The sequence below is a fragment of the Pelodiscus sinensis genome, chromosome 6 (assembly GCF_049634645.1).
Source record: "Pelodiscus sinensis isolate JC-2024 chromosome 6, ASM4963464v1, whole genome shotgun sequence".
Taxonomy (NCBI): domain Eukaryota; kingdom Metazoa; phylum Chordata; order Testudines; family Trionychidae; genus Pelodiscus; species Pelodiscus sinensis.
In genome coordinates this window covers 92,918,177-92,933,265 of record NC_134716.1, presented here as the reverse complement: position 1 = coordinate 92,933,265, position 15,089 = coordinate 92,918,177, and the positions used below count along the sequence as shown (strand labels likewise).

The following is a 15,089-nucleotide window of genomic DNA, read 5'->3' as shown; positions in this document are numbered from 1 at the left end:
TGTGAGGACTTTTAGCGACTGTACGTGGAACATGAGGGAAGGGAAGAGATGAAGCAAGGGGAAAGGAAGGTAAGTTGCTATGGCGGGTGGCAATGGCTATACGGGCTGCTAAGTTTCTGTGTATTGCAGCAGGGTGGGGATGGGGAGAGTCGCAATGCAGGTAGTTGCTCTTGCAGCTGGGGGTGGGGGAGGAGGCAGCGCAGGGTGACTGGGTGCCCTGCTGGGCTGTGTTATGTCCAAACAGAGCATCAATGTACACAGACCTATCAATAGAATCTTGCTAGGAGACAGTGTCGAAGCTTTGCCTGAGGTACTTATTAATTTTTCTCTCAGAGATTCCATGGCAGGGCTGCCATTTTCCCACCACCATGGTATGACACTCTCCCAAACCAGTCCTCATATTGTGCTGCTGGTACCAACACAGCACAGAGTTTGGTTGAATATGGAGCAAGGCGTCCCTCGCTCACATCAGGAAGCTGAGTCTCTGGGTTTGCCTGTTAATCTTCAGCAGGGCTATGTCAGCCATAGTAATGGCAGCTTATGGACAAGTGCAGGATTATTACAAATTATTTCCATGGATGCCTGCTGCAAAAGAATGGACTGTGCTTTCTTGGGGCCCCATGCCCAACCCCCCCCCTTTCCTTCTACTTTTAACACTCACCATGATCAGAGTGACTGAAGAGATCTGTGTTTGCTTCTAGGGTAACAAGAAATGTGGTCAGTTTTGTTCAGAGACGTGTATGTTAGTGAAATGTTACAATCTTTATCATAAAAAGTACAGTCATTCTATTGTTAATGGTTACTTTTCCAGACCAGACCCTGAAAAGTCAGGCACGTTCACTAAAGAAAAAAAATTGGAGGACAAGGAAGGATCTGGTGAAGGATTTGTTGCATCCTTCAACACTTCAAACTGAGAAAAGTGAGCAAAGAAGAGCTGTGGAGATGCAAGTGAGAACAGAAGCCACTAAAGCTCATGGAAGATCAAAATGACATGCTGAAGTGTCTTATCAGAATGCAGAGCAAACCGAACCAAAGGCCTCAGTACATGCAGAACTGTTTTAATAATAACTGTTCCTCTGTGCCCACACATCAGCACCATGGCCTCACACGCAAAATTCTTTATCCAGAAACTCTCCCTAAATGCTCCCTCGCTACATTTTCAAATCAGGTAATGTTTTTTCCCCAGCACACTCCATTCCCCGTGAAAGCAGCTGTGACTTTTGACAGCTGGATGTTAACACAATTGTAAGGTTTTCCAATAAGCCTTACCATTCCTCACACTGAGCATCCTGATTTAAAGATATCAATAAAGACAAATATGATGCAAGTTTCCATGAGTTTATTTTGTTAAACAACTCACACCAATTGCTCTGGCCCATGTGGAAGCCTGTAATATCTCTTGGTTTCATGGGAAGGCCTGGCTCAGGATGAGGCAGAGAAACAATCCCAACACACAGAAATGTTGGCACCTCTCATTGTCAGTGATTCCTTACAGCCTACTTGATATTGATGGCCACCCTCTGAGTTCCTCTGATAGTGCGAGTATCTAGACACTGAAACTGTGCATCTTGACGCTGTGTCTCATTGTTCCACACTTCACTCTGACTCTCAGAAATTATGTAGCAACAGCATGCGACCACCACCTTGATGATAATGATCCTCCAAAAAATCCATCCTGCCATGGTGACACCTCCATTTCCCTTTCACTTTGCCAAAGGCATATTCAACAGCCATGCTACATAGACTTAGCCTGTTGTTGAACCACTCCTTACTGCAGTCCAGGTGCCCCATGTAAGGCTTCATGAGCCAGGGCTGTAAGGGGTAAGCTGTGTCACCTAGGATTACTATGAGAATTTCCACATCCCCCACTATAATTTTCTGGTCTGGAAAGAAAGTCCCAGCCTGCAGCTTTCTATACAGGCCCCTGTTCCTGAAGATGCATGCATTATGCACCTTTCCATACCACCCCACATGTATGTCTGTGGTGATCCACAAGCGCCTGAAGTACCCTTTACAACTGACATACTCTGAGGCAATGTGTCATTCAGGTGTCCTTGAACCACATTTCAGGGGCCAGCTTAGCACACAGCTCCAGGAAGCTTGCTTTACACATACAAAAGTTCTGTAGCCACTGGTCTTCATCCCGTACCTGCATGATAATACAATCCTAACATTCAGTGCTGGCTTCTCTAGCCCAAAAGCCATGCTCTACTATGCACAACTGATCTGTGACAGTCCAGTGCAATGCCCCTTTGCTGCTGTCCCTGTTGCGCTCGTTGTCCACATCCAAGTCTTCATCCTCTGTTATTAATTGTTAAATAGCTCTGCTGCAATGTGTAATATACTAAGCACATTGAACACCACATGGGAGATTTCTCACTGAAGAGGCTGCAGTTCACAGCAAAGACTGTTATTCAAGTGGCGTGAAAGTAAGCTGGAAGCCCGGGGAGGGCTGGGAAGCAAAGAGATGGCTGATGGGATGTTTTTCATATTCCAGAAATGCCTAGTGCTGTGTTGTGCAGTCCCACGGGACTTAGAAATTGAAGGTGACACCAGGCACTGTGGAATACTTACCCACATTGCTTTGCTCTTTATGTCGACAAGGGAGCTAACTATGTGACCATAATATGTCAACAGTGGGTGGCAGAAAAACAAGTTTGACGAATTTTCCATTTTGGCAACTTTTGCATGTCAACAGCACTCTTGTTGCCCATCCTTTCCAGTGTAGACATAGTCTGAAATGGACCCAGACCAGTCTCAAGTTTTTAACTGTAGAGTGGCTATACCATTGGGCCCTAGGAAGACTAAGATTTAAGACAAGATTTTTTTATTAAGTTACATAGCAGAATTGCAAACAGCTTCTAGGACTCTGAGAGAGTCAAAGCAGTTGTCCTTCAAATGTGCTGAACTGGCCAAGGGAAAGCTTTTAATTCAAGCAGTTCAGCATATTCTGAAGTACAGTTGCTTTGTTGTGGTTAATTTTCTGGAAGGTATTAGCTCCTCAGCGGGTTAACTTGATCAAACATCCCACCTTTAAATCTTTAATTTAGACAGTGTATAAGTTCATTTTTACTCTGGACTTGTCTGCATTGGAGATAGGAGCAACATTCAAGTTAACTTGAGTTCTATCCACACACCCCCTCTCTTGAGTGTGGTGTGCTTTCAGTGCAAGTTGTCTGACCTGTCAGGGATGTAAGCTCAAACTTACATTAGCATAACTTGTCAGCTGCTTATAGAGTCACTCTCTGTGGTGATCTAATTGCTTTGTGCAGCTTGAGTGCTGTTTCACAGTGTGGCTGCTCAAAATAAGCTAACTTAAAGGAATAAACTCTGGTTATGTACACTTCAATTAACTGTGCGATAAAGATCTAGACTATGTAAAATACTTATTAACCAAGAGATCCGTTCCCTGTACATGCTTCCTTACCCATGAGTTCTTCTGCTGCATTTGTGTTTTTGCATTTTGTTTTACTCCTGTTCGCCTTGCAGCGCTATTACATACAGGTAAGAACTGAGTTGATTTATTCCATGGCCATCATCAGAATTTTCTGTGCAAGATTATTGGAAGTACTGGATGTTGTACAGGTATCCTGGAAGATACTATTTGAAAACAATGTGGTTGAAGAGGTACTAAAGGAAAACATAATTTGGCATGCAGGATCTTTTCTTATAGACACTGGTACACAAGAAGGGGAAACAAAAAACCAGCATGGCTTTAGAACCTCACACTGCTTTGGCAGTACTGACAAGGAAAAAAAAATGTAATTAAAATTGTTTCATATAAATTGTACTTAGATCATGAACATGGAACCCTTAAAATAGAGCTACACTTTAAACTTTCCAGAATGCCTTTGTTTCAGGCATTATGTGCTGTATTTTGTGGTTTATGTGAGTTGCACATCAAATTACAGAAACTTTTTATTGTAAAACCTCTTGCAATTAAACAGGTTTTTGTTTAGTTAGCAGTTAATTATTAAATAGAATTGCTTGGAGCCCCTTTCTCCTCTTTCCTCAGAGTGATCAAGGTACACAGAGCAAACTAGAAAATATTTTAATAGAGTAAAGCTACAGTAGCCAAAACAGGAGTGATCCTAAATCCAAAAAAAATCCTCTGAACTGCTGATCTTCTTTTGCTTCACTCCCCCCATCAACCTATAATCTTTGCTTTAAATACAATATTTTTTTTTCACTATTTGTAGGTGCTCCTGACCCAACAGCCGGTGCTAGCATAGATGATGAAAACTGTTGGCACTTGGATGAAGAACAAGTCCAGGAACAAGTTAAACTCTTCCTCTCCCAGGGTGGATACCATGGATCTGGGAAGCAGCTCAATTTGCTTTTTGCAAAGGTAGGGGGGTTGTGTTTTGGTTTCCTTCCTTTTTGTTTTCCTCTATCAAGAAAATATTTGATTAGTTAATTACTGAAAATGCAGTCATTTTCAAACCAAGTTAGGCATTACGTTACTTAGAGTTCTCCAGCAGTAGAGATGTGTGGATGGTTAATGGGTAAGCATCACTCTTACTGGGAGGGGAGGGGGAACACTCCAGCCTGGCTGCAGCAGTGGGCCCAGTGCGCTGCGAGCAGGAGCAAACCAGCCCAGCCATCTTCCCCGCCCTCCCTCCCCCCGTTGCCCGCCCCTGTTCGAGAGGTTAACCAGTTACACATAACTCTTAACTGGTTAACCAATGAAGCGTGATTTTACATCCCTGTCCAGTAGTGGATCATAACTAGATGTGCCTTTAAATCTATTTGTTTATCATCACCAGCTATTTTCTCCCAAAGTTTTAGAAAAACATATGCAGAATTCTTGGGGTATACATTCTAATGTAAGTGTAAATTTCTTATGGAAAAACCTGATCAGAACAGAAATTACACTGGAACATTAACCAAGATCCAAATAATGTTTAATGTTGGAGATCAAACTCCATGCAGTAAAGTTCTCTCTTAAAAATTTTTGACAGATTTTTTTTTAATAGTGTGTGTGTCTCACAGGGAGGAGAAATTTAAATAAAACAATCTTTAGTATTTCACTAGTATTTTTTAAGGCTTGTCTTAAGAGATAATTTTGTTTCCTAGGTGCGAGAGATGTTAAAGATGAGAGACTCTAATGGAGCTCGCATGTTGACATTGATAACAGAACAGTTCATGGCTGACCCACGTCTGTCGCTTTGGAGGCAACAAGGCACTGCGATGACTGACAAGTATAGGCAGCTCTGGGATGAATTGGGTAAATGCAAAGAATTAAAATTATATGGTGTTACATATAGGTTTCATAGATTCCAAGGTCATTGTGATCCCTTAGTCTTACCTGTATAATATAGGCTATAGCACTCCTCCAAAATCCATTCCTAGCGTATAACTTTTTAGAAAAACCTCTAATCTTGATTTTAAAATTGTCAGTGGTGGAGAATCGACTACAATCTTTGATAAATTGTTCTGATAGTTAATTACTCTCACTGCCAAAAAATACACCTAATTTCCAGTCTGAAGTTTTCTAGCTTCAACTTCCAGTCATTGAATTATTATACCTTTTCTCTGCAGATACTTGAAAACTATTAAAGTGGTACGTTAATCGTCTCTTTCTTAAACTAAATAGATTGAGCTACTGGAGTCCCGTCACAATAAGGCATATTTTCTTATCCTTTAATCATTCTAATGGCTCTTCTTTGAACCTTCTCCAATTTATCAACATCTTTCTTGAACTGTGGGCGCCCAAACTGGATGCTGTGTTCCAGCAGCAGTCATACCAGTGCTAAATATCTTCTCTGGTGCTACTCAAGATTCCCCTGCTTATGCATCACAGGATCATATTAGCTTTTTTGGTCACAGCATTGCACTGGGAATTCATGTTCAGCTGATTATCCACCATGACTCCCTGATGTTTTTCAGATCTTTTTTGTGATTCCTACGATAGTCCCCCATTTGTAAGTTTGGCCTACATTCTTCAATCCTACATGTATCTATTTAGATTTAGCTAAATTAATTCACATATTGTTTGGTTGTGCCCTGTTTATCATATAGGGCTGCCAGATGGTTTCAACAAAAATACTGGACACACTTGACATTACATCACAATCTACATTACATCTTATTTAGAAAATACTGGACATTTATATTTTCTCATTTATATTTTCTCAGTTTGTTTCCCGAACAGAAAGCTCAAATACTGACTGTCCAGTTCAAAACCGGACACTTGGCAACCCTACTTATCAAAACATCCAGATCACATTGAATCAGTAATCTGCCTTCTCCATTATTTATCCCTCCCCCAGCTGTTGTCATTTCTCAAATGTATCACCAATTGTTTTGTTCCAGGTCATAATAAAAATATTAGAGCCACTTTTATAGAGTACTGCCACTAAAACTAAACTTTAATAAATCACCTAAGTCACTCCTCTTCTCTTCCTCAGTTTCATGCAACAATTTCCTCTCGACGGTGACCATTTGATGCTGAGCCTGAGCAGTTGCACTGTGAGATCAGAGAGTAACTGAGGCCTGGTCTACACTTACAAATGAAATTGCCCTAGTTATGTTGCTCAGGGCTGTGAAAAACGTTGTGCCCCCAGTGCCATAGTTAAGCTGATGTAATACCAGGTGTAGATGCATCTAAGCCTTCTGTTAGCTTAGCTACTGCCTCTCAGAGAGAGAGATTAACTTCATCCACAAGGGAAAAATGCTTCCATCAATGTAGGAAATTTCTAGTCTTCAGCTATGGTGTAGACATACATTGAGTCCATCATTTACTTTCTTTCCATAAAAACCTTAATCCTCATCCTGCTGCCTACATTGACCATGTCATCCCTTTATAGTGCCTATCTCGTGTTGCAAGTAGAAGCATCTGTCTGTCTACAGCATCAAGTGGGGCATTGTGTAGATGAACTATAACAGTTTGACAAGATAAAATAATCTTTTTTTGTCAGTCATAGTGTGCAAACAGTAACGGTAGAAATCACCATCTTCACTTCTAATTAGGCATAGTAACTCCCAATCTGAAGTGGTCTCCTCTACTTCAGTCCTGAACCTGTCCACTCCCTCATCTATCAAGGTCCTTGAGTCCTGACCTACAGTTTTATTTGCTGACTCAGCCACTCTGATCACTCACTCACTCCAGTTCATTTGTATACTTTAATACCATTAGTTGAGTTCTGTCCAGTGTCACCATTTTCCTTTTTGCCTGTAGTGTCAAATGGATGTGGGGAAATCATACTTTTCCGGTTTTCTGATTGTCACCAAAATCAATAGGCCTGTTCTACTGATGCCTAGAATGTTCTTTAAAATTGATCGGACAGTGCTTCCTCATAGTCTTCACCTGCTGACGTGGAAACTACGAAGTGCCTTGTTTTCACTAAAGCTATGTCTACATTGCAGGCTTCTTGCACATGAACTTTTTTGTGGAAGAGAGCGTATCCACACTGCCATGTGCTTTTGGGCAAGAGAGATGCTTTTGGGCAAGAGAGCGTCCACACTGCCATGGATGCTCTTGCTCAAGAAAGCTCTGATGGCCATTCACAGAATGGCCATCAGAGCACCTGTGGTTTTTCCGATGGGGGTTGTGTGTGTGTGTGTGTGTGTGTGTGTGTGTGTGTGTGTGTGTGTGTGTGTGTGTGTGTGTGTGTGTGTGTGTGTGTGTGTGTGTGTGGAATAACTCTTACACAAAAAGCCCTGTGTTCTGATGATCTACTGTGCTTTTTCTTACACAAAAACACACTTGTAGTGTAGACGCTCCACGAGTTTTTGCAGTGTAGGTGTAGCCTAAAGGTTTTACCTCAAACTCAATTAACTCATAATAGAGATGCAGACGTGAGAGAGAAGTATGAGTATGAAAGGAAGCCAGGGTGTTAGGAAGCCCAAAGGAAAAATAGCGATACCTAGAATGAAGAGCAAGATTATATTGAGGACCAGTTATTTGTTTGGGCAATAATGGCAAGGGAGAATTCATATCGATGCTGAGGGGTAACAAATTTAATTGTACATTCTCAAATTGGAACCATGTCAGATTCTTTTCCTCTATGCATGCTATATGTAAGGGTAAAACAGTATATTTACCTTTTTTGTCTGCTCAGAATGATCTGCTTTGAGAATGGTATGTACAAATCAGAACTTCCCCTTAAATCTATGAAGAAAATGCTTGTAGAGGTGTTAATCACAGTCAAGTGGATTTTTTAATATTGTATGTTAATTAAGCTCTTGATTATTTGATGGAATAAATATTGTAGTTATGACAGTTTTTAGCACATGTAAGGTCTAAGTATGGGTTCTGTTTAATAAAGACTTGCTTAATTTTGTAGCCTACCAACCATTAAGCATATAGACATTTTTTTTTCATTTTTATTCTGGCATATGTTTTTAAGTTTACTGTAATAAGCTTCATTCCCTGACTGGGTCATTTAAGTAATGAGCCTTTCATTACAACTTAACCACTGCTCCTTGCATTGCAATGGGTACTTGCATGGTAATTGGAATAATAAGTTAGAAAAGGAAGAGAGCCTGCCTGCTTCCATTCAAGTCTATTGTAAAACTCCCCAAGGCTTTCGCAGAAGCAGGAGTGGGCATTACATTTTGAGGTGTTGGGTAAGAAAATGTTTATTAATTATCCTGGCATCCATTGGATAGGCTAACAATAGTGAGGCTAACATCATTCAAAGGAGATGATACAGTGCACTCACTGGAAGGGTCACACAAGCAATTCTGATTTGGAGGTCTAGAATTAAGCAGCAAGCTATTTTTGAAAATGGGTAAAAGAAATAGTATGAAAACAAACTCCTGAAGGGTCTCCAGTGTAACTAAAGTACATTCCATTAGAGAGGTCAAGATTACAAATGTAGCATATTAAGGTTAGAAGTTACTTACTTCTGTTGATGCTAGAGACAGTAGAAGAACATACAGTGGCTCCTATGTTCAATACATCCCCACCTCCCACAATGGCCTATAGATAACTTTTTCAAAGTTCTGATCTGAAATAATGCTGTTAAATGGTACATCAGTAGGTAAATACCACATGCTGATTTTAGAAAGATTAATCCTCAATTACCATTGATCAAAACTGAGAAATTGCCAAATGTATTAATTTTAATATGAATCCCTTTGGTCTATCATGAAATTTCATTAGTAAAATAGAGGACTATGGAGATAGTTATAATCCACTAAAGTAAGTGTCTGCTGGTGCTTGTTGCAGTGTGTTATCTGATGCAATAAAAGGTCAGTCAACCCTTTTTCTGCCCTGAAAACATTATCTGTATCCATAGGCTAAAAAGTCCATACAGTTTGACTTCAGTAATAATACTCTAATATTCATCCATCAAAATTAAATAAAAGTTGCTTCTGAGCTGCGAGAGTGAAAAGATTTTTCTTTCTTAATAAAAGGGGGAAATTTGACTTTGTGCCCCGGCCCAGGGATCACATTGCTGCAAGGCTTTGCTTTGGAATTAAATGCTGAGCACTGCCAGATGCCAGGCATCGAGAAGAAGCTGAGTTTTGTCGGCAAATGGGATCTGCAAGTTAATTGGTGTTTTCTGCAGGCTTCTGGCTGTGAAATGAAATTGGAAGCCCTTTAGCCACATGGATAATACAGGACCTGAATACAAATGTCACATGTCACCATCAGGGCCCACTGTGAGACAATAGTGTTCCCACTCGAACACTACGCCATTACAGATCATTTAAATATGGGGATTACATTTAAACTAAAAGCCCCATTTGCCTTTTACTGCAATTTAAATGTCCTCTTAGCAAAAGCTAAGTGACAAATTAAATGAAAAAAGTGCCCACATTTTTAAAGCTGTAATGCAAAACAACCTTTTATTGCTTCTCATGTGCCACGAATGAATCATTATACTTGTCAACCCTAAACCAAGCCATAATTGGAGCAGCTACTGTTATCAAAGTGGGGCCGTTCATGTGACAGCTTAATAAAGCTGAAACTGTTAAATTAAATCCCAGATGCTTAATCTGATGAAAGCAGTCAAGTAGAAGAATCCAAGACAAGTATCTACTGCTTGGTGGAGTGATGGAGCCCAACAGCTTGTCAACACGCAGATTACAGGATCAGATTTTTTTCTGATCTACCAATTTCAGTATCTTTTCCCACCTGCTTGCCTGCCTTTCTTAGTAAAGAAACTTCACATAATTTGCATGTTTCAAAACAAACATTCTAGTAAATTTCCCCCCACTTTGATGTTTAAAACAATATTTAGTTCACTTTTTAAAACTAAAAAAGAATGGTTTCTAATGGAATCTAAGGCAAGATGGCTCTCCATGTGCTCTACCACAGGAAGGGAGGGTACACCAAGAGGATTCACTATTATAAGACAGGATAAAGATGTGGTGGCGTGTTGGGGTTCCCTCGCCTCCTACACCCCCGTAGTGGCATGAACAGACTCCACCAGCCAGTAGAATATAGGGAGTGTATTGCTTCTCCAGGATACAGCACAGCATAGATGTAATCTGGTTACAGGGCCAGGCCTAGGATGCCTCAGTCCCCCTTGAGATGGGGGAGACTGGACCCCTAAATCCCAGCCCGTTGCTTAGGCTGCTTCCTCCATGACACCAGACAGAAACTAAAACTCTCTTCCATCCCTGCCCCCCCAGCCAGATGCTGGTCTCCACCCTCCTTCCTTTGTCTCCCTCCCTGGGAGGCTGAGCCTGGGTGCCTGGGCTAATACATACTCTCCCATCACAGCGCAGGTGGACCCCAGGTCACAGAGCAGAGAGCACCCCCACTACGCCACAAAAGGATAGTCAGTTATTTGAGATGCTGAGATTTTACTCACTGGGATTTGTCTTCTCTGTATTATGACTGATCTTTGAAGCAGTGTTTGAAGGCCCTCAGTTTTCTTTGGTGTTAGTAAGGATAGAGGGTGCTCTCCAGGTCTTCCTATATCAGATCCATCCTCAACTACCCATATCAACCACTTTCAATTGACTAATATTGCTTAAATATGAAGCACTATGGTGGGGTCCCCCATGGGTCTGTCCTGGAACCCATCCTATTCAACTTTATTTTATAAATATGATCTAGAGAAAGTGGTAAACAGTGAGGTGGCAACATTTGCAGATGATACCAACTGCTCAAGACAGTTAAGACCAAAGCAGACAGTGAAGAGCTTCAAAAAGATCTCACCAAACTAAGTGGGCAACAAAATGGCACATGAAATTTAATGTTGATAAATGTAAAGTAATGCTCATAGGAAAAAATAATCCCAACCATACATATAGGCCGGTCAATCTTACCTTGGTTCCTGGAAAAATCATGGAAGGGATCCTTAAGGAATCCATTTTGAGGCACTTGGTAGAGAGGAAAGTGATTAGGAATAGTCAGCATGGATTCACAAAGGGCAAGTCGTGCCTGACCAATCTGATTAGTTTCTATGTTGAGGTAACTGGCTCTGTGGATGTGGGAAAGTCAGTGAATGTGATATACCTTGACTTTAGCAAGGCTTTTGATACGGTCTCCCACAATATTCTTGCCAGCAAGTTAAGGGAATGTGGATTGGATAAATGGACGGTAAGATGGATCGAAAGATGGCTAGAATGCCGGGCCCAGCGGGTAGTGATAAGAACGGCCGTACTGGGTCAGACCAAAGGTCCATCTATCCCAGTATCCTGTCTGCCCACAGTGGCCAGCACCAGGTGGCCCAGAGAGGGTGGACCGAAGACAATGATCAAGCGATTTGTCTCCTGCCATCCTTCTCCAACCTCTGACAAACAAAGGCCAGGGACACCAATTTTATCCCCTGGCTCATAGCCTTTTATGGACCTAACCTCCATGAAATGATCTAGCGTCTCTTTAAACTCTGTTATATAGTCCTAGCCTTCGCAGCCTCCTCTGGCAAGGAGTTCCACAGGTTGACTACACACTGTGTGAAGAAGAACTTTCTTTTATTAGTTTTAAACCTACTACCCATTAATTTCATTTGGTGTCCTCTAGTTCTTCTATTTAGGGAGCTAATAAATAACTTTTCTTTATCCGCTCTCTCCACACCACTCATGATTTTATATACCTCTATCATATCCCCCCTCAGTCTGCTCTTTTCTAAACTGAAAAGTCCCAGTCGCTTTAACCTCTCCTCATATGGGACCCGTTCCAAACCCCTAATCATTTTAGTTGCCCTTTTCTGAACCCTTTCCAAGGCCAAAATATCTTTTTTGAGGTGAGGAGCCCACATCTGTACACAGTATTCAAGATGTGGGCGTACCATAGTTTTATACAGGGGCAGTAAGATATTCTGGGTCTTATTTTCTATCCCTTTCTTAATTCCTAGCATCCTATTTGCCTTTTTGACTGCCGCTGCACACTGTGTGGAAGTTTTCAGAGAGCTATCCATGATAACTCCAATATCTCTTTCCTGATTTGTCATAGCCAAATTAGCCCCCATTATACTGTACGTATAGTTGGGGTTATTTTTCCCAATGTGCATTACTTTACACTTATCCACGTTAAATTTCATTTGCCATTTTGTTGCCCAATCACTCAGTTTGGTGAGATCTTCTTGGAGTCCCTCACAGTCTGCTTCTGTCTTGATTATCCTAAACAGTTTTGTATCATCCACAAACTTTACCACCTCACTGCTTACCCCTTTCTCCAGTTGAATATGAATAAGTTGAAAAGGATTGGTCCCAGGACTGACCTTTGGGGGACGCCACTAGTTACCCCTCTCCATTCTGAAAATTTACCATTTATTCCTATCCTTTGTTTCCTGTCTTTTAACCAGTTCTCAATCTAAGAAAGGACCTTCCCTCTTATTCCATGGCCATGTAATTTACGCAAAAGCCTTTGGTCAGGGACCTTGTCAAAGGCTTTCTGAAAATCCCAGTATACTATATCTACTGGATCCCCCTTGTCCGCATGTTTGTTAACCCCTTCAAAGAATTCTAACAGATTAGTAAGACAGGATTTCCCTTTACAGAAACCATGTTGACTTTTGTCCAACAAATTATGTTCTCTTCTATATGCTTCACAATTTTATTCTTTACTATTGTTTCGACTAATTTGCCCGGTACTGAAGTTAGACTTACCGGTCTGTAATTGCCAGGATCGCCTCTAGAGCCCTTTTTAAATATTGGTGTCACGTTGACTACCTTCCAGTCATTAGGTACGGAAGCCGATTTAAAAGATAGGTTACAAACCACACATAATAGTTCAGCAATTGCCCATTTGAGTTCTTTTAGAACCCTTCGATGAATGCCCTCTGGTCCCGGAGATTTGTTAACATTAAGTTTTTCTATTTGTTCCAAAACCACCTCTAATGACACTTCAATCCGGGACAGTTCCTCAGATTCATCACCCAAAAAGGACGGTGCAGTTTTGGGAATCTCCCCAACGTCCTCAGCCACGAAGACTGAAGCAAAGAAATCATTTAGTTTCTCTGTTTATCATCCTTGATTGCTCCTTTTATAGCTCCATTGTCTAGGGGACCCACAGGTTTTTTTAGCAGGCTTCCTGCTTCTAATGTACTTAAAAAACATTTCGTTATTTCTTTTTGAGTTTTTGGCTAGCTGTTCCTCCAAATCTTTTTTTGCTTTTCTTATTACATTTTTACACTTGATTTGACAGTGTTTATGTTCCTTTCTATTTATCTCACTAGGATTGGACTTCCACTCCTAAAAAGATACCTTTTTGTCCCTCACCACTTCTTTTACATGGTGGTTAAGCCACGGTGACTCTTTTTTAGGTCTTTTGCTATGTTTTTTAATTTGGGGTATACATTTAAGTTGGGCCTCTATTATGGTGTCTTTAAAAAGTTTCCATGCAGCTTGCAGGGATTTGGCTCTAGTCACTGTGCCTTTTAATTTCTGTTTAACTAACCTCCTCATTTTTGTGTAATTCCCCTTTTTTAAATTAAATACCAGTGTGCTGGACTGCTGAGGTGTTCTTCCCACCACAGGAATGTTAAATGTTGTTATATTATGGTCACTATTCCCAAGCGGTCCTGTAACGGTTATCTCCTGGACCTGATCCTGCGCTCCACTCAGGACTAAATCGAGAATTGCCTCTCCCTTTGTGGGTTCCTGCACCAGCTGCTCCAAGAAGCAGTCTGATCAACGGCTCGATGTCAGAATGGTGGTCGGTTTCTAGCAGAGTGCCCCAAGGTTCAGTTCTAGGACCAGTTTTGTTCAATATCTTTATTAATGACCTGGATGAGGGGATAGATTGCACCCTCAGCAAGTTTGCAGATGATACTAAGCTAGGGGGAGAGGTAGATACGCTTGAGGGCAGAGATAGGGTCCAGAGTGACTTAGACAAATTGGAGGATTGGGCCACAAGAAATCTGATGAGGTTCAACAAGGACAAGTGCAGAGTCCTGCACTTGGGACGGAAGAATCCCAAGCATAGTTACAAGCTGGGTACCGACCAGTTAAGTAGTAGTTCTGCAGAAAAGGACCTGGGGGTTACAGTGGATGAGAAGCTGGATATGAGTCAACAATGTGCCCTTGTAGCCAAGAAGGCTAATGGCATATTAGGTTGCATGAAGAGGAGCATTGCCAGCAGATCCAGAGATGTCATTATTCCCCTTTTATTCGGCTTTGGTGAGGCCACATCTGGAGTATTGTGTCCAGTTCTGGGCCCCCCACTACAAAAAGGATGTGGATGCATTGGAGAGGTCCAGCGGAGGGCAACCAAAATGATTATGGGGCTGGAGCTTATGACTTATGAGGAGAGGCTTAGGGAGTTGGATCTGTTTAGTCTGCAGAAGCGAAGAGTGAGGGGGGATTTGATAGCAGCCTTCAACTTCCTGAAGGGAGGTTCCAAAGAGGATGGAGAGGCTGTTCTCAGTAGTGACAGATGGCAGAACAAGGAGTAAAGGTCTCAATTTGTGGTGGGAGAGGTCCAAGTTGGATATTAGGAAAAACTATTTCACTAGGAGGGTAGTGAAGCACTGGAATGGGTTACCTAGGGAAGTAGTGGAGTCTCCATCCCTAGTGGTGTTTAAGTCTCAGCTTGACAAAGCCCTGGCCAGGTTGATTTAGTTGGGATTGGTCCTGCCTAGAGCAGGGGACTGGACTTGATGACCTTCTGAGGTCTCTTCCAGCTCTATGGTTCTGATTCTATGACAATATGATGGGGACTAATTTAGCTACAACTACTCAAG

General features: G+C 41.5%; 1 protein-coding gene across 2 annotated transcripts in view; it reads left to right on the top strand.

Annotated features, from left to right (window-relative positions):
- The window catches only part of ZSWIM6 (zinc finger SWIM-type containing 6), a 182,151-nt gene that overhangs the window by 113,850 nt on the left and 53,212 nt on the right, over window positions 1-15,089 (top strand). For both annotated transcript variants that reach the window (XM_075932863.1, XM_075932864.1), the window contains exons 3-4: window positions 4,200-4,348; window positions 5,077-5,227. In XM_075932863.1, the coding sequence (XP_075788978.1) occupies window positions 4,200-4,348; window positions 5,077-5,227 (300 nt within the window). The remainder of the gene's footprint in view (window positions 1-4,199; window positions 4,349-5,076; window positions 5,228-15,089) is intronic.